The sequence below is a fragment of the Balaenoptera ricei genome, chromosome 20 (assembly GCF_028023285.1).
Source record: "Balaenoptera ricei isolate mBalRic1 chromosome 20, mBalRic1.hap2, whole genome shotgun sequence".
Taxonomy (NCBI): domain Eukaryota; kingdom Metazoa; phylum Chordata; class Mammalia; order Artiodactyla; family Balaenopteridae; genus Balaenoptera; species Balaenoptera ricei.
In genome coordinates, this window is record NC_082658.1 from 55,145,743 (window position 1) to 55,163,189 (window position 17,447).

The following is a 17,447-nucleotide window of genomic DNA, read 5'->3' on the forward strand; positions in this document are numbered from 1 at the left end:
TCCACATACTCACTGGGAGCCAGAGGGGGAGAAGGACTGGGTCATAATGGGGCAGGTGGTTGGGGTCACAATGAGGGAGGGGGAGGAAAAGGAGGGCCCAGGGTGGCATTCGCTGGTAACCAGGTAATCAGGTAAGCTGAGCCTGGACAGTCAAACAGGGCCCGGAGGCCGGCCTACCTCCCCTCGAGTGGTCAATCATTCACTCACCACCCTCTGGCTCACTTGTTCAAATGACACATTCCATCTCTTGGCCCCTCCTGAGACTAGGAGGACCTTGGCCTCAGAGCCCTGGGGAAGGCCTGGCTGGAGTCCAGAGCCTCAGCCTTCTTCATGCCCTTCACTGGGCGTGGAGCTGGACCTGCCCAGATGTGGAACCTCCCAGTTTGGAAGCAGCTTCTTGTATGAGGCTCTCTGGGGACAGGGACAGCTGAGACACAGAGGAGGTGCCTAGAGACCAGTGGTTTGGAGTCTGCAGCTGCAGATCTCCTTAGTGCATGGTATAGGACCAGGAGGGGCTTGCTGGCAGGACTGTGGCCACTAAACCAAGGGGACCCTCAGGCCAAGAAGAGGACACTGGCTTCTTATTGCAGGAAGCCAAGGGCAGGGACCCAGGCTGGCAGAAGGAGTGGCGCTTCCAAGCCACAGACCACCAATGTTTCCTGGACTCTGGCGCTCTTTATTCCTCTCTCCATGCCCTGCCGCCCCCCGCCCCCGCCCCCGCCCCCGTTTGCTGCTGGTCAGTTCATTTTCCCAGTCTGGCGCCCGTGCAGAGGGGGCCTCGAGGCCGAGGTGGAAGGCGGCAGCGAGTTGGCCCGCGCTCGGCTCTCCTGCACTTGCCGCTTCAGCTCCAGGCTGTCATACACCTGGTAGCTGGCATTGCCCCCCGGGTCCCGGCTGAGTGGCATGAAGGTGGGCCGGGGCGGAAGGTGCTCGGTAGCCTGGACGTCGGGCAGGGGCTGGGAGGAGCGGACGAGCAGGGCTGAGCTGGGAGCCGGGGCCCGCCGGTACGAGGCCTCGGCCAGCACCGTGAGGGAGGCGGAGGCGGTCAGAGGGCGCCGCACGGGCAGCATCTCGGCCCATTCGGCCGCCCGGCGCCGTACCTCGTGGGCATCCCGGGAATAGTTCAAGTGTTCCGTGGAGGGGTGCGGGCTGCCGTTGGGCTGGCTGTGAGCACTGCTGGGGAGGCTCCGTCTGTGGGCCTGGGGGGAGTTGCGCTGCCGGGCTTCGGGCCGGCAGCCCCGAGGCTCCAGAGCGGATGGAGGCTCAGAGCCTTCCAGACCACGCCGCCGCTGATTCCAGGAGTCATACGGGAGCTGGCCCCTTGAGGGGTAAGTGCTGTGCCCCCCAGGGACCCACGAGGGGTTAGGGGGCAGCCGTCGGGGGGGTGGTGGAGACGAGGGCCACTGGTCAGCCTCCACGTTGCCCCAGATGCGGGATGGTGAGCAGGGAGCCCCGAGGGACTGCAGCCTTAGCTCGGACTTGGCCTCCACACGCTTGGGCATGCGGCGCGGCTCGGGCGACAGGTAGAGACAGGGTGGTGGCAGGCTGGCCAGGATCCCACCCTGGCGGCCCCAGAGGCCCACGTTGGAGGGCAGGCCCATCCGCTGGTAGAGCCCTCCCCAGCACCCCCGCGGGTGCTTGGGTTGTGGGAAGGAAAGGTCATCCCCCTCCTCCAGGTAGGAGTCCGGGTCCTCCCGATCGAAGGAGCGCATCAGCCGCAGCTGTGACATCCTGTGGCTGCGAGGCAGCCTATGGAAGACTGAGCGGCTGTAGGGGAATTGTCTGCGGTTCTTCGGTCTCCGCTGGTGGCTGCAGGGGCGGCGGCTGCAGCTGCGGCTACGGTTGTGGAGATGATGGTAGGAGGACGAGGAGTAGCAAGTGGGCCGGGCCATTTTCACTTCCACAGGGTCCAGGGTGCAGTGGATGTGGACGTCTCGGGCCTTGGCTGGAGGATATTTGGGGGAACTTTCACAAGCCTGCGAGATTTCATCTGGGGGAGGCGAGAGTCCGTGAGGGCAGGGCAACTGTCAGAAGAGTTCAGGGTTGGGAACCTGGGGGCCTGGGTTTCTAGGGCCCTGGGAATGGCGGGGGCGGGGTGCCCCCTACCTGTCTTCCGTACTTACTTTTCTGATTAATCCAATAGATGGTCTTGTCTAAGGCATTCTGGAGCCCATGCCATATCTGGGGGGAGGTGTGTGAAAATGAAGGCCAGGCTCTCTACCCTCACCCCCGTCCCAGCCAAGACCGTTCCTGCAGACGGAGGTGCAGGCTGCAGCTGGTTCCCACCCTCAGCCCTCTTCACCCCTACTGGTGGTCCCCAACCATCGCTGACCATAGCTGCCATGTTGATCCCAATGTTGACAAGAATGACAAGGCCCAGCAGCAGGAGTAGGAAGTCCTCCACATTCTGGGTACTTTCTTGGTATTGATGGCAGCACCCCAGGTTGTCATACCAGAGCTGGTTTTCCATGGTGGGGGCTCCTAGGGCCACCTGGGCCGCCCCCCCCCCACCGGCCCTTACCCACACTGCACTCATGCCAGGACCTGGGGTCACCCACCAACAGGTGAGGGAGCATGGTCATAATGAGGCACGTAGCAGGGAGTCACAATGCAGAGGTGGCCAATCTTTCATCCACTCAGCTGGCCCTTTATGTGGCCATCTCTGCCCTCGGCTCCCACTCCATGGAGCTTAGTCCCCAGAGTTCAGTCTGTCCTTCTGTCTCCATGGGGCCATGCTTAACTTGATTTGCAAACATGGTTGTTACAGATGAGAGACAGTCTTCATAGGGACTGAATCATGCATAAAGGATTTCCTCCATTTCATTGTTCGAGACATTATGGCAGCTTATGTAGCCTGTTGGGATTCCCCACCGACGCCTGCTTGGGGCCAGCAGCAAGGGTGACTAGATGGATGAGTGACAGTAAGAGTCCCCTCTGGGGTCGCCCCACTGCACCATCCCCTCCTTGTCCTGCCCATTTCCCAGTCATAACCCCTCTAGCACCCACTGTACCCACCCCTTCCTGGCCAGGGGTTGCAGCCTTAGGTGTTGGTGGTCACTGAGCCCACTGGCCCCTTCACTTCAGAGCAAGGGTTTGCCACCTTTGCCAGAGACCAACCCCAACCATGGTTTCTCTCCTTCCTAACCAACTGTCCTCCCACTGAGCCAACCCTCCGAGTTGAAAAACGGTTAGCTGCTGTCTTAAGAAAACCACATGAAAGTCACAAAGCACAAAATAGATGTAATTGTTGATATGACAAAAGGAATCTACTATTATAAACCGGGTTCATTGCTGGGGTCTGTGAAAGTGGTACCGGGGGAACCTCAAGTCATTTTGTTTGCACAATGAACATCTCAACAGATATAGAGGAACAGGGAGTTCCCGGGAGGTCCAGTGATTAGGACTCCGTGCTTTCATTGCTGAGGGCCCCGGTTCAATCCCTGGTTGGCGAACTAAGATCCTGCAAACCACACTGCATGGCCAAAAAGAAAAAAAAGAAAGAAAGAAATAGAAACAGCCAGTGGGCATTTTCCATCAAGACTCCAAACACATAGCAGGTGCTCAATATAGACCCACTTAATGGAATCAGCTTAAAATGATCAATAACGTTAGTCAAATGAAAATGAACAGAGAAGCAGGGTGATTCATAAAAGGCCTATCTGTTCACATTCCAGGAACCCATCTGGTATGGAAGGTGACGTCTAGTCCCTTCGACCTGGCTCCTTGTTCCCAAGTTGTGTGCGTGTGTGTGATCCCAACCGTCTAGAAGTAGGTAGGGCCTGGGTTTCCCTGCTGTCCAGTGGATGCAATATTCTGATGAGTTTACATGGGAAACTGAGGAAGGTGGGAAGAGACTCTGATGGGCCAGGCTGACTCAGTAGCAATGGGAATCTACTTGTGGGAGCAGGGGGACGGAGTGTCTGAGGCCATGAAGTTGATCCTTGGTGTCCGTGTGACCATGAATAAGTCACTTGGCGTCTCTGAGCCTCAGTCTCCTCATTTGTGACATGGAAGTGCTAATCAGAGGAGTGAGGTCACAGAGGGCTGTGTGGAGGCAGCCCTTGCGAGTGTCCTCAATATTTTATCCTCCGCTCCAAGCCTTCTTGAGTGTACAGGAGCTTCGGGTTCTGACTGGGGAACTGTGAGGGCCTGGGTACCCTCACTCTCAGCCATCCCTCCCCAAAGAAACCAGGGCTTCAGAGGGACCACACCTCACCTGTAGTTGCAGCCTAAACCTGGGCTCTGGTAGGAGCCGGACCTCTGAGAGACTGAGGCCATGGGGATGAGGGTCTCCACTCAAGTGCAGTACTGCCTGGGGATCTGGAATGGGATTTGGGGGGCTTCCCTGGGCACTAAAGAACAGAGTAGAGGCAGGTGGGAGCCTTGGAACCAAGAAGGGCCTGGGAAAGGGCTGAGGACAGGGCCTGGTGAGGCCAAGAGGTTGATGAGGGTCCTCAGGGCTCTCTAGGCCCTGTTGCCAGGGAGATCATTTCCTTAGCAACCAGGCTTCTGGGTGCTGTGTGGGCCCTGGCACCCCCCACACCACCACAAACCACCTCCTCTCTTCTTTTTATTCTTCTCCCAGTCACCTCTCTGTCAGGGAACGGTATACCCAGGCCTTTCCCGTCCCCTCAGCCGTGCTGGATCCAGAGACCGGGGGGTAACAGTGGGACAGGGCCTCCAACTCCCTGGTCAGCTCCCGCAGCCACCGCCGCACGTCTCTGGCATTATAGGCTACGCGCCCTGAGGAGTGGCGCCGGGGGATGTCTGGGACGTGGGCCGGGCCCAGGATGGGTGGCTGGGCTGGCGAGCACTGCTCCTGTTCTGCCTGGGGCCCCCCTCCACTGTTCTTGTGGCTCAGGGCCTGAGGGCTGTGGGGCGGGGGGTTCACAGGGTACACGTAGGCCTCTAGGCCCAGCTCTGACTGCATCTCTCTTTTGAGCGGCCTTCCCTCTACAGTTTGCTGGAAGCGGATGGTCTGGGTAGGCGGCTCCACAGCATCCTGGGCCCAGGGAGTCCAGAACCCCTGGGTGGACTGAAGGCCTTCCCAGTCCCTGGGGCAATCCCAGTTGTGGGAGCAGATTGTTGTCTGCTGACGTGGGGGCTTCTCGTCGTCGCTGTCAGTGTCAGTGGTCCAGGCTATAGGGCGGTGGGCGCGGCGTGCTGAAGAGTCTCGACGGCGACGGCGGCGAGTGGGTGGGGGGGACACAGCCATTTTCACAGGGTCCATGGTGCACCGAAGGCGGACTGCAGGGGCGCTCTGCTTCGGGGGCTGGGTCTGCTTCCCAGGTGAGCATAACTTAGAAGCTTCTGTGGATCGGGGACAGGTGAGAGGCTGGTGGGGAGCCTGGCTCCTCCAGGGATGGAGAGGCAGCGTGCAGGAAGAGAAGCTGCGTAGTTATGGGGTCTGAGCGGGGGGAGCGGGAGGGGAAGGGGCCCGCTTAGGGTCAGGGCTACAACACCTGGTTTCTGCCTTTCCTATTCCCCAACCTCCCCATCCTCCACTTACCTTTCTCACAAATAACACGAAACACGTGGTGTAAGAAGCCACGGAGTCTGCGCCAGACCTAGGTGGGGGAGGACACAGTGACCCCAGGCAGGCCCCAGCCACCTGGCCTGCCCCCCAGCCATCCTGCCAGCACCCTCCCACCCGGCCCCACCCTGACCAGTGTCACCGTATTGATGCCAATGTGAACGCAGATGATGAGGCCCAGTAGCAACAGGATGGAGTTGCCCAGGTCCTGGCAGTTGTTGGTGCTGGGGCTGTGACACGAGGCCCACTCGGGCCGGGGCCGCTCAGCCATGGCCATGGGAGTCCCTAGGGCCACCGGAGCCCCTAGACTCCCAGCCCACTGTGCCCACAGTGCCACCAGCCGCCTTCCTGTCCCAGAGGCTCCTGGGGGTAAGCGGGTCACAATGATGTGGGGCTCTCCCTCACAATGTGCCAAGAGGGAGAGTCCTGGGCCTGTGTTTGACCCTCCAGCCTGGGCCAGGGCTTAGCAGAGGCCAAACCCTTCACCTTGCGTGTCTCTCCTGTAGCCAGCCACCTGCACCAGCCCATAGGCCCTCTGGCCTGTTCGGTGTCTGTCCCCATCAGCCCCTGCCTGGTCCTCTACGCCAGGCTCTGACCTCTGCACAGACACTGGTCCTGATCTTAACTCCCCAAACAACCCCATTACCAATGACCACCTCACCCCAGCACCCACTCCCCCTTTCTCTCTGACCTCAGAGCTGTTCACTGGAAAGGGCTGTGGGCTCGGACCCCCTCCTCCTCCCTCACTGGCAGAGTCCCTTCTCCAAGGTTTGTTTCTTTAGAGCCCCACCCCTACCTCCCAACATAACAGCAGGCAAAACCAACAGTTAAACTTTTATATTTACAATATTCTCTTCATCTTTTGCCAGGTTTAAAAATGTGTACAGAGCCGCGAAGGGTTGGGGTGGGGACATGGGATTGTCAAGGAGTTGTTCTGGGGACAGGGGCTGGGCATTGGAGTCCGTGGCTGAATCATGGGGTCCCCCAGCCCCCCTCCCATGCCCCAGTTTGGGGGGCATCTGTCTACAGGGTTCAGGGCCCAGGTCCCTAGCATTTAGAGGGCAGGGCTGTTTGGAAAGGAGCTAGACCAGGCAGGGGAAGGGGTGGGAAAAGAACTAAGTTTCCATGGGTGGAGGTGGGGGCAGAAGGGACAGTCAGGAGGCAAAGTTCTGGGGAGCCAAGACCAGGGATTCTGGATTTGGGTGTCAGTGGAAGACAGCACTCCACCCCCCATTCAAATTTGGCACTAATGAACCCACAAAATGCCAGCAGACAAGGATTGGCTCCTTCTCGTCTGGTGTCCCTTGAAACCCTTCCCGACATTGTTCCTTTCCCCAGAGGCCCAAACCGTTTCTCTTTGGGCAGTCACCTTACACACATCCCTTCAAATCAAATTCTTCCTGCTGGTGTCTGCCCCAGCGCCATCCCCCACTGCCCCCTCCATCTGTTCCTCAGTACAGCTGACCCCGTTCTCTCCCCCAACCTGTCCGGGAAAGCCTTTCTCCCCTGCTCTCCTCCCCTCCCCCCTCCACTGCTCCTTTCCTTCAGCCCTGGCGGCCCAGGGACGAGGGGGCAGGTCAAAGGAGGGGGTGGGCAGCTGAGGGGAGAAGCTGGTTTGAGACCAGGAAGGGATGGCTTCAGAGGGGGACAGTGAAGGGGGGAGGGAAAACAGGGGCAGAGAGGGAGGGAAGAGACATGGTGAGAAGAGGGACGCAGGTGGGACCCCTTTAGCTGCCACCTCCCCATCTCCTGTATCCTACCTGCCCTGGCCCAGGACTGAGGAATCCTTGGCACGTTTCGGGGGGTCTTCGCCCCTCAAACCCACCTCACCCGTTTGGCACGGATGAGCGACGGTCTGAGGACGGAGGGAAGAAGGGCTGCCCTCAGACCGCGGTGAGGGCTGTGGTCAAACATGCACGGCCTCTGTGGGTGGCAGGTGGCAGGTGCCACGCAGCCCCCCACCCCCCGAACTCGAGGGGGAGGAAGGGCAGAGCTTAGGGTCTGCTCATCTCCTCAGGGTTTGTCCCTCCCCCTCAGCTTCTGTCAGTTTGAAGTCCTTTCACACCGGCTGTGTGAGAAGTTAAGTGCTGGGCCTGAGGCCCTAAGATGCAGGGAAGTGCTGGAGAGAAAGGGGCCGGCTGCATGGGAAAACATACATCCACATGCAAGAACATGTTTCCACTCAGAAATGCATCCTGGACCCAGGGGAAGACAAGTTCCCAGGCAGCACAGGGATGCAGGATCTCCTCCCTTCCCCGCGGCAGGGAATGTGTGCCTGTCATCTGTGGAAGGCGAGCCCTGCCGGGGGAGACCGTGCTTCACCTCACTTGTGCCACGGGGGATACACATGCTTCGCCGGGGCGGGACGGCTGGGGGCAGGGCAGGGGGGCTGTGATTTCCTCGCTACTTCCCAGGCACCACCCTGCGTCGTCCGGTGGCCAAGGGTCGCTGTTTGTGAACACACCACTTCCAGGGTCTCCAGGGGGTGGGAGGAGGGAGGAGGTGGGAGAAGGCATGAGGGAACAGGATTCTGGGGCACAAATCCCCGCAGAAATTCTTTGAGGGAGCCAACATGTGTCCAGGGCGGCAAAAAAACCTCACCCTGCACATGGGAAAACACACCCCCTCGTGAGAAAGCACACCTCCACGTGGGAAAATACTTCCACGTCTCCACACATCGAAGACGGGTGTCCAGACGACGGAGGGGAAAAAACACGCCCCCAGTTGTTCAAAGGCCCAGGTCCGGAGAAGAGAACGGGCCACTCCGCGCAGGAGAAGCGCACACATCCCGGCGAGGAACCCCATGTCCACCTAAAGCTCCTCGACCTGTGACAGCCCCACACGACGAAAGCCTGTCGCCAAGTCCTCCTCCCTGCCTTCTGAGTGGGCGGGGAGGGCCGGGGAGGGGGGCCTCCCCGAGCTTCCCCCTATACCCGAGTGGTGGAGTGGGGATTGGGGAGTGTGTTGTTGTGGCTGGTAGCGGTGGGGGGAGGCGGGGGGAAGGGCCCAAAGGGATGGAGGGAGGGGGGCGGCGGACATGTCTCGCATGTCTCGGGGTTCAGAGGAGGAGGGACAAGGAGGCGACTCCACTGAATGGAACTCTGGATGGGGGGAGAGGTTGGGCTTAGATAGATGGAATGGCAGATGCCCCGAGAATGGAGAAAGGGACCCTACTGCCCGGGATGGAGGACAGAACTGGATGAGGAAGGTGGGGGGAATAACTGAAGAGATAGCGGTGGTGGTGAGGTCTAGCCTGGGGTGAAATCCGGCCTCCTTAATATCTCTGCTTTTGTGTGAGACAAATTGGTCAGTCCCTGGTCTCCATACCTTTCTCCTTTACACGTTTTTTCAGCAGATATGTTACCCCCATCCCTATTGACTCCTAAGAGAAAAGACCATAAGAACTGGCGGGAGATGGATGCCAGAGGCTGCACGGGAGCAGGAGGGGTGCTGGCCACAGATTTGGAAAGTGGAGAGGCCAGAATGGAACGACCTGTGCCAGGGATGCGGCGGGAGGAGGGTGGGAGGAAGCGGAGGAACCGGCGAGGAGGCCTTCTAGAACGGGTTCTTCGGGCCCAAGGCGCTCAGCCTGTCTCCCAGGTGAGGGGAGAGCAGTCCCCTCCACATCCCGCTGGCCAACAGAAGCACATTCCAGGTTAGTAGGAACAGCGTCTTTAATGGGCCCCGCCTCCCACGCCGGCTAAGCCGCCCCCCTTGCGTGCAGCCTTGGCCTCTTCCACAGCGGCTCGCAGGGCGCGGGCAGGGTCCCTGCGAAGCAGGGCCAACGCCCCGAGCAGCGAAGCGGCGCCGTCCCCCGCACCGAGCTTTTGGCCACTCAGAAAATAGTGGGGCAGCGTCCCGGCCTCGAGCACCCGGCCCAGCTCATCCAGCAGCCCGAGGCAGCAGGCGCCCGCATTCTCGGGTCGCGCCAGATAGAGCGCGGGCAGCCGCTCGCACGCCCAGTACAGCAACGTCCGCAGGAGATAGGGCGCCGCGACCCTAGTCCCGGCCACCAGCGGGCGCAGCAGCGCCTGGGCCGCCGCGTGCGCTTGCAGCAGGGGAACGGGTATGCGCGTCTTGAGCGCCAGCTCTTGGCGGGCGAAGCAGAGCTGCCATCCGGAGGCGCCCGGCCGCTCTGTGCCGCCGCCGCCGGGCACCAGGTAGAAGGAAGACGACTCCGAGGCCAGCGGGCCGGCCCACGAGTGGCTCCGAGCCTCCTGGGGCCAGCCGGCCACGGACACCACGGGGATCAAGTCGAAAAGCAGGAGGCGGCGCGGGGGCCCAGGCGTAGCCAGGAGGATGGTGGTGACCCCCGCGTGGCGGGCTGCGTGGACCAAGCGCGGGGCACCCGGGACCGGAAACAGGGACTCAGCGACCGCAGCCAGCGAAGCAAAGAACCAGGCAGCCACCTGGGCGGGGCACAATGTGGGCCATGCCTCCCGAGCCTCCGACGGCTGTGGCACTGGGCTAACGTCGGCTGCTTTGGTGACGTCACCATTCGTTTTTTTCAGTGGTGAGGGAAAGTCAACATCGGTTACGTCTTGTTGAGGCAATTCTGGCACTGAAACATTACTAGGTGATTTTTCCAAAGACTCGTGTGCCTCAGGCTCAGTGACGTCACCGTGCAGCTGGTCCACGGAGATTTGCGGATCCTTGGGAGTTTGTTTGCTTTGGGCTGGGTGGATCGAATCACGTCCTCCTGGGACTGGGGGTCCTAGGCAATCCTGCCATGCCTCCCGGACCGAGGTTCCGCGTACTTGCTCTGGGAGGAAGAGCCATGCGTAACAGGATCCCACGTCCGGTTGCAGCTCCTGCCCAGTGCCATCTAGCGAAAGCACGGGCACCAGGAGGGTGAAGCTGGCGTCGTAGTGAGGTCCCCGAGCGTAGGGACCTAGAGGCGCAGGCCCCAGATCCAGGGAGCCCTCGCGAATCCCGCCACGAAGCAGCAAGAGCTCTGCCTGAGGAGGAAAGCGAAGGTCCCGGCGGTGAACGAGACCTAAGGAAAGAGAAGGGATCGTAAAGGCGTGATCCAGAGCCGGGGCGGGGTGAGGCGGAGCTGAGAGCTGCAAGTTCCCGAAGGCTGGGAGGGTTACTTACCAAGCAAAGAGAAAACAAAGTCCTTGGCCTGGAGGAGATCTGGTCCTGGCTTGGGACCTTCACTCCAGCTCTCCTGCACACCCAGCTCCTGGATCAGCTGGGTTAGTTCTTGCAGCTGCGCCCCAGAGCAGAAGTCGATGTCCGTGAGCGGCCGGGCTGGGGCTGGGGGCGGTGGGCCCCACCAGGGAGCACTCCCCCAGACCGCGGAAGCCATATGGCTCTGTCGTTTTGGGGCTAGGAAATACACAGACGGGAGGAAGCCCAGACGGGCCGTTCCTTTTGCTGCGGAAAACTGGCCCCCGTTCTTTTCTCTTCCAGAGGCCAAGAGGGTTCCCAAGGCACAGTCCGCCAATGGGTCTGCAGACGAAGGGCCCTAAATTTAGTCTTGAAAGGGAACAAATAAACACCTCCTCCGTCCTTGCCCTTTTCTCATATGCTGGTCCCCGCCCCCATGGAACGGTTCACCTGACTCAGCAGGTAGAAAGTAGCTGTTTGGCCCCTCCTAAGGAATGCAGTAGCCTCCTTCGCTGCCCCTTGTCTACGTCCCCTTACCTCTTTTTCAGAAGAGGCTAGTGGTTTACGGCTTCCCTCTTAGGGGTAGCTACAAAGGCTGGGAAGAGAATGGATAGGAAGATTCAACAGGTAACTTCTTCCTGCTGCCTGCAAGGCCACGCCCCTAAATTATAACCACGCCCCTTTCTGGAGGCTGTCGGGGTGGTTCCGGACCAGCCCGGCCTCCAGTCAGAGTTCAGTCCATCCTTTCGCTCTGCAGAGATCTCGCGGCTATCCTGGGAGTTGTAGTTTGTCTTCAAAACTACCAGGGCGTTGGGGCCACGCCGCCACATCCTTTCCGGTTCCGTTCAAGTAGTGCCTGATGGAAGTTGTAGTTTCTATGCAGATAAACTATTCTGTGTCTTTACAAGGCCAGGTCAACCGCACAAACACTCCTTGGGGTTAAAACAGAGGCCTAATAGGATGGATCTGAATAGCAAACAATAATAATGAGGGACATACACTAGGGCATGCGGAGAAATAGGGGACTCCACATCTCACTTGGGAGTAGAGGAGCCCTGGTCATTTAAATCTAGAAGGGTTCTTGCATGCAATTATAACTTCATTTTAGAGGTGAGACTGCAAGCCTAGAAAGGTTGCACATGACTTGTCCAAGGTCAGAGCTGAGCCAGAGAGGTGTTGGAAATGGGCTCTCCCGCTGGGACGTATCTCCTTGGAATCGGTGGTGGTGATGTTAGACAAGAACACACCGATAGTGTGCCTGTAGTGACCCAGGGATGGACATCTGACTCAGGGAAGGGACATATTAGTGTTGCCCACCTCAGACACACAAGTGGTGGCAGGGAAAACACTTTGCAATCTCGCAGCTTATGTGTGTATACAGAAGAGTTATCAGGACTGAAAATCAAGTCCAGAGGAAACTCCAGCTGGGCTAGGGCAGGGCAATGAGAAATTATGAGGGGAAGGAAATTGCTCTCAGCGGCCAGTGCTATCATGGACACAGCTTAAGTCCAGGCTGAAACTAGGAGCCAGAATAATAGGACAGAAAGATAGGACACCAGAGACACGCTCACAGATTAGACCAATGCATGCTGGACCAGGAATTCTTACATTCCTTTTTCCCAGGGGTCTGTCTCCACAGTGAACTAGGCCTAAGTCCATGGGCAAGAAAATTAAGTGGAGACACCTCGAGAAAATTAGAGGCCTATGAAGGAGGGCACCGTCAGAATCCAAGGCTCAATTTGGGGAGCCTAAAACACAAGGTTTCCTAGTCACTGACCAAGAGAGGTCTTCTCCCTCAGTAACCACGAGCCCCAAACACAGCCCAGAACGGGGGAGGCAAGTTTGCATACCTCTGGTCGTGACCCAAGAGACCAGATCAGGAAAACTGAAGCCTGGGCTCTTTCTCACAGTCTGGGGAAATCAGGCGTTGGGTGTCCATGCCTACATCTTACCTCCTCCCCAGAGGGTGGCTTCTGAGCCACCCCAGAAAGAACTAAGTTCTCTGGGCTCTGGGGGAGCTTTAAGATGCTGGGGGTGGGTGACAGGGAAAGGAAAATTGCTCTAAACTCTAAAGCACTGCTCTCCAATAGCATTTTCCATGATGATGGAAACGTTCTAAATCTGTGCCGTCCAATACAGTATCCGCTAGCTCCATGTGACTACTGAGCACTTAGAAGATCATGACACTGAGGAACAGAATTTTTTTCTTTTTTGGCCAAGCCATGAAGCTTGCAGGGTCTGAGTTCCCCGACCAGGGATTGAACCCCGGCCACAGCAGTGAAAGCGCCAAGTCCCAACAACTGGACCACCAGGGAACAGAATTGGACGCCAGGGAAATTCTGTTCCCTGAGGAAGAGAATTTTTAACTTTTTAACTTAATTTTTAACAGAATTACTTTTCCTTAATTGTAACTAATTTATATTCTAATAGGCATATTTGGCTAGTGGCTACTGTAATTGACAATGCAGCTCTAGGGCCTTGGGGATAACGGATTTAGCTAGACAGCGATGGAGGGAAAGCAGGGATAGTTTAGGTCCTCATCAGGCCCTGTGGGATGGGGCTGGGGTGGATGTCCTCACACAACCACAGAACACTTCTCTTGTCTCTTTATTCCTCATGCATATCTGTCCCCTGATATCCCCACTCCTTGATGGTCTCCGGTGAGGTGCTGGATGTCTCTCGGTGAAGGCGCCTGGGAGACAGAGCTTCGCATTTGTCCCTGCCCGCTCTGAACGGTCTCTGGCGGGCGTCAAAGACCCCATGCCCTAGCCGGGTGCCTGACCCAGGACAGTAGGGCTTCCAGCTGGTCTTGGGAGGCGTAGACATCTGGCGATAGTTCTGGCAGGCTGGAGGAACTGTATCCATGGGGTGGCACACCCAGTCTTGGCCGCCTGCTCGCCGGGAGGATGATTGCAGCTCAATCAGCACAGATACCTCTGAGAAGGTTTGAATGTCATTGTAGGTCACCTGAGCCTTGGGAGAGCAGGAGTTCTGACTGGGTGGGACAGAAGTCCCTGGTATGTGCTGCCCTGCATCCTCCTTTCGAGGACCTGCCTCAGATCTAAATAACTTTCGGGTCTGATGTGGGCCCAAAGCTTGGACAGAGTCAGTTCCTAGAGGGTTCTTGTGGAGGCCTGGATTTGGGGTAAGGCCTGGTTTTTTGGAAACTCTACAGTCTTTTAAAGGTCCTAGGGTACTTTGGAGGACACAGCCTTGGTTGAGGCCTAGACTCTCACGAAGTTCAGGGGATTGGGGCTGATTTGGGGTTTGGGACGTCGTGGATAACTGGGGAGGGATGGGGCCCTGGGAAGAGAGGACAGACGGAGGAGACTTGGAGGTTGGGGGAAAGGTGGGGGGTTGTATTAAGGCGGAGGGCTTCTGGTGGTTGCTGTGTTGATGAAGGACAAAGGATCTGGGAGAAACAAGAGGCAGAGAAAGAGTGCATGGTGGAGGCATGGCGCATGGTGAGCTCTGGGCACTGGTTGGAGAATGGAAGCAAGGTTGAGAAGGTGCAGCATCCTTGGAGTACACCAGGAATTTGGGGTAGACTGGAGCCTGGGGGTCCGTGTTTCTCTTCTCAGAACTGCAAGGATGGAAGCTGCAGTAAGGGAAGGTCTTGGACTGCACAAATTTGTCTTTGGCATCATTTGAGATCTTCCATTCCATATTCCCCGACTCCAGGTAACCCAGTATGGATCCAGTGGAGGGCTTGGCACTGTCCCCACTACATTGCTTCAGTGTTTGCTCAGCTGTACCAGAGCTCACCAGACCATGCCCCTCTTGGGGCCTGGAGACGGTATCCAAGTCCTTTCTGGAGTACCCAGAGTTCTGAGGGGGACACACATGGACCACGTTCTGCTTTACCCTGCGGGCATCGTAGACCACCTGGCCGGAGGAGAGGCCTTGGCTGAAGGCAGACAAGGTAGAGGGAATAGAAGCTAGGGTGGGGGTAGGGGTGGTGGAAGGGACTGGAGTGGTCGTCAGGGCCATGACCAGCACTGGGACAGAGGTTGTGGCAGAGATCGGGACAGGGGCTGGTGTAGGGGCTAGGGCAGGAGTAGTAGCAGGGGCAGAAGTTGGGGGAGGAACTGGGGCCGAAGGTGGGGGAGGGACCAGAGTGTTGGCATGGGTATAGATCAGATGAGCATGGGTCAGGGTGCCGACAGAAGTGTGGCCCAGGGACTGGGCTGAGGCATTTGAGGGGCCCTGGGCTTGGGCCTGGGCTGGGGTATGGGCTGAGGTATGCTCAGGGCCATGGACCTGGGCAGGGCTGCGCTCGGGGTGAGGGCTGGGCAGGGGGTCTGGGCCTGGGGGCGGGTGTGCTCAGGGGGGTGGGCTGAGGAGAAGGTCTGGGCCTTGGCAGGAGCATGCGCAGGGGGCTGAACTGGGGGGCGGGTTTGGGCCCGGGCTGGGGCCTGGGCTGGGTCATAGTCTGGGGTCTTCGTCTTGCTCTCTTGGGGCAGGCGGAGTGGAAGCACATCCACCTTGCTCATCCTGCGGAGCTTGGAAGATGTCTCTTGCCTGTAGCAAAAGGTGGCTCGGGACGTTAAGGCTGTGACCGGAGGGGCCTCGCCAGCGCCCACTACCCCCTCCTTCCACAGTCCCCGTGGAGCCTCCATGGGAGCCCCAGCCCGTCCACACTGAGGCGGCCTCCAGCAGCACCCAGAAGCCTTCTCATGTTTTGTGACTGGTATCCACGAGTCAAGGTGGTTTGGGTGCCCGAGCAGGAAGCTTGGGCGATGGCGGAAGCGGGAAGGAACTCTTGAGCACAGGTTCTTGGGATCCACGGAGCAGCGCACGCACATGCGATGGCTGCCTACACAGCTGGCTTGCTTGTCTGCGGGGAAAGGCGAGATGGGACAGGGCCTGGGTTCCTGAGGGGCTGAGAATCGAGGCAGGGATAGAAGAAAGGGGACAGGCCCACATCCCCTGAGCCCACGCTGGCGCCCACTCACCTTTGGGGAAAATATGATTGAAAAGTGTCCACAAGGAGCTCTTCAAATGCCTCCAGATCTGAGGGAAGCAGGGGAGAGGGGAGGCCGGGAGCAGGGTGAGCCCTGAAATCCAACCCTTGTCCGGCCACACCCCAGCAGCCCTCCCACCTCAGCCCCTTCAAGACCCCAGGGCTCCCCCAACCCCGCTTCCCAGATCCTGCCCTGACCAGAGTCACCACCTTGATCCCCACGTTGAGCAAGATGAAGCTGCCCAGGATCAGAAGAATTGAGTCTCCTAGGTCCTGGCATTTCCTGGGGTTGGTGCCAGAGCACGGCTGGGCTCGGTAGTGGGTTTGCTCACCCATGGCCGTGGGTCCCAGGACTGCCTGGGCCCCCCGGCCTCCACATAGTCACTGGGAGCCAGACTCCTCTGGTGGGGGAGGGGGAGAAGGACTGGGTCATAATGGGGCAGGTGGTGGGGTCACAATGAGGGAGGAGGAGGAAAAGGAGGGCCCAGGGTGGCATTCCCTGGTAACCAGGTAATCAGGTAAGCTGAGCCTGGACAGTCAAACAGGGCCCGGAGGCCGGCACACCTCCCCTCGAGCGGTCAATCATTCGCTCACCGCCCGCTGACTCACTTGTTCAAATGACACATTCCATCTCTTGGCCCCTCCTGAGACTAGGAGGACCTTGGCCTCAGAGCCCTGGGGAAGGCCTGGCTGGAGTCCAGAGCCTCAGCCTTCTTCATGCCCTTCACTGGGCGTGGAGCTGGACCTGCCCAGATGTGGAACCTCCCAGTTTGGAAGCAGCTTCTTGTATGAGGCTCTCTGGGGACAGGGACAGCTGAGACACAGAGGAGGTGCCCAGAGACCAGTGGTTTGGAGTCTGCAGCTGCAGATCTCCTTAGTGCATGGTATAGGACCAGGAGGGGCTTGCTGGCAGGACTGTGGCCACTAAACCAAGGGGACCCTCAGGCCAAGAAGAGGACACTGGCTTCTTATTGCAGGAAGCCAAGGGCAGGGACCCAGGCTGGCAGAAGGAGTGGCGCTTCCAAGCCACAGACCACCAATGTTTCCTGGACTCTGGCGCTCTTTATTCCTCTCTCCATGCCCTGCCGCCCCCCGCCCCCGCCCCCGTTTGCTGCTGGTCAGTTCATTTTCCCAGTCTGGCGCCCGTGCAGAGGGGGCCTCGAGGCCGAGGTGGAAGGCGGCAGCGAGTTGGCCCGCGCTCGGCTCTCCTGCACTTGCCGCTTCAGCTCCAGGCTGTCATACACCTGGTAGCTGGCATTGCCCCCCGGGTCCTGGCTGAGTGGCATGAAGGTGGGCCGGGGCGGAAGGTGCTCGGTAGCCTGGACGTCGGGCAGGGGCTGGGAGGAGCGGACGAGCAGGGCTGAGCTGGGAGCCGGGGCCCGCCGGTACGAGGCCTCGGCCAGCACAGTGAGGGAGGCGGAGGTGGTCAGAGGGCGCCGCACGGGCAGCATCTCGACCCATTCGGCCGCCCGGCGCCGAACTCCTTGGGGTTAGAACAGAGGCCTAATAGGATGGATCTGAATAGCAAACAATAATGAGGGACATACACTAGGGCATGCGGAGAAATAGGGGACTCCACATCTCACTTGGGAGTAGAGGAGCCCTGGTCATTTAAATCTAGAAGCGTTCTTGCATGCAATTATAACTTCATTTTAGAGGTGAGACTGCAAGCCTAGAAAGGTTGCACATGACTTGTCCAAGGTCAGAGCTGAGCCAGAGAGGTGTTGGAAATGGGCTCTCCTGCTGGGACGTATCTCCTTGGAATCGGTGGTGGTAATGTTAGACAAGAACACACCGATAGTGTGCCTGTAGTGACCCAGGGATGGACATCTGACTCAG

At 58.8% G+C, this 17,447-nt stretch overlaps 3 protein-coding genes and 1 pseudogene across 3 annotated transcripts; all 4 read right to left on the reverse strand.

Moving 5' to 3' along the window:
* Positions 1-737: 737 nt before the first annotated feature.
* LOC132356114 (uncharacterized protein SPEM2-like) lies at positions 738-2,470 on the reverse strand. Its single transcript, XM_059908882.1, has 3 exons — positions 2,333-2,470; positions 2,124-2,181; positions 738-1,990 (listed from the first exon to the last, which is right to left on the reverse strand). Exons 1-3 carry the CDS (start codon positions 2,468-2,470, stop codon positions 738-740), a joined length of 1,449 nt encoding a protein of 482 aa, XP_059764865.1.
* Positions 2,471-4,585: 2,115 nt separating this feature from the next.
* On the reverse strand, positions 4,586-5,810 carry LOC132355215 (spermatid maturation protein 1-like). The gene is made up of 3 exons (XM_059907450.1): positions 5,667-5,810; positions 5,510-5,567; positions 4,586-5,310 (listed from the first exon to the last, which is right to left on the reverse strand). The coding sequence occupies exons 1-3, from the start codon at positions 5,808-5,810 to the stop codon at positions 4,586-4,588; spliced, it is 927 nt and encodes a 308-aa protein (XP_059763433.1).
* A 3,379-nt stretch (positions 5,811-9,189) lies between these two features.
* Positions 9,190-11,555, reverse strand: LOC132355714 (transmembrane protein 102). Its single transcript, XM_059908217.1, has 3 exons — positions 11,183-11,555; positions 10,631-10,987; positions 9,190-10,529 (listed from the first exon to the last, which is right to left on the reverse strand). The coding sequence occupies exons 2-3, from the start codon at positions 10,842-10,844 to the stop codon at positions 9,208-9,210; spliced, it is 1,536 nt and encodes a 511-aa protein (XP_059764200.1). The 5' UTR covers positions 10,845-10,987; positions 11,183-11,555; the 3' UTR covers positions 9,190-9,207.
* Positions 11,556-12,565: 1,010 nt separating this feature from the next.
* On the reverse strand, positions 12,566-15,951 carry LOC132355357 (uncharacterized protein SPEM3-like; annotated as a pseudogene).
* Positions 15,952-17,447: the final 1,496 nt, after the last annotated feature.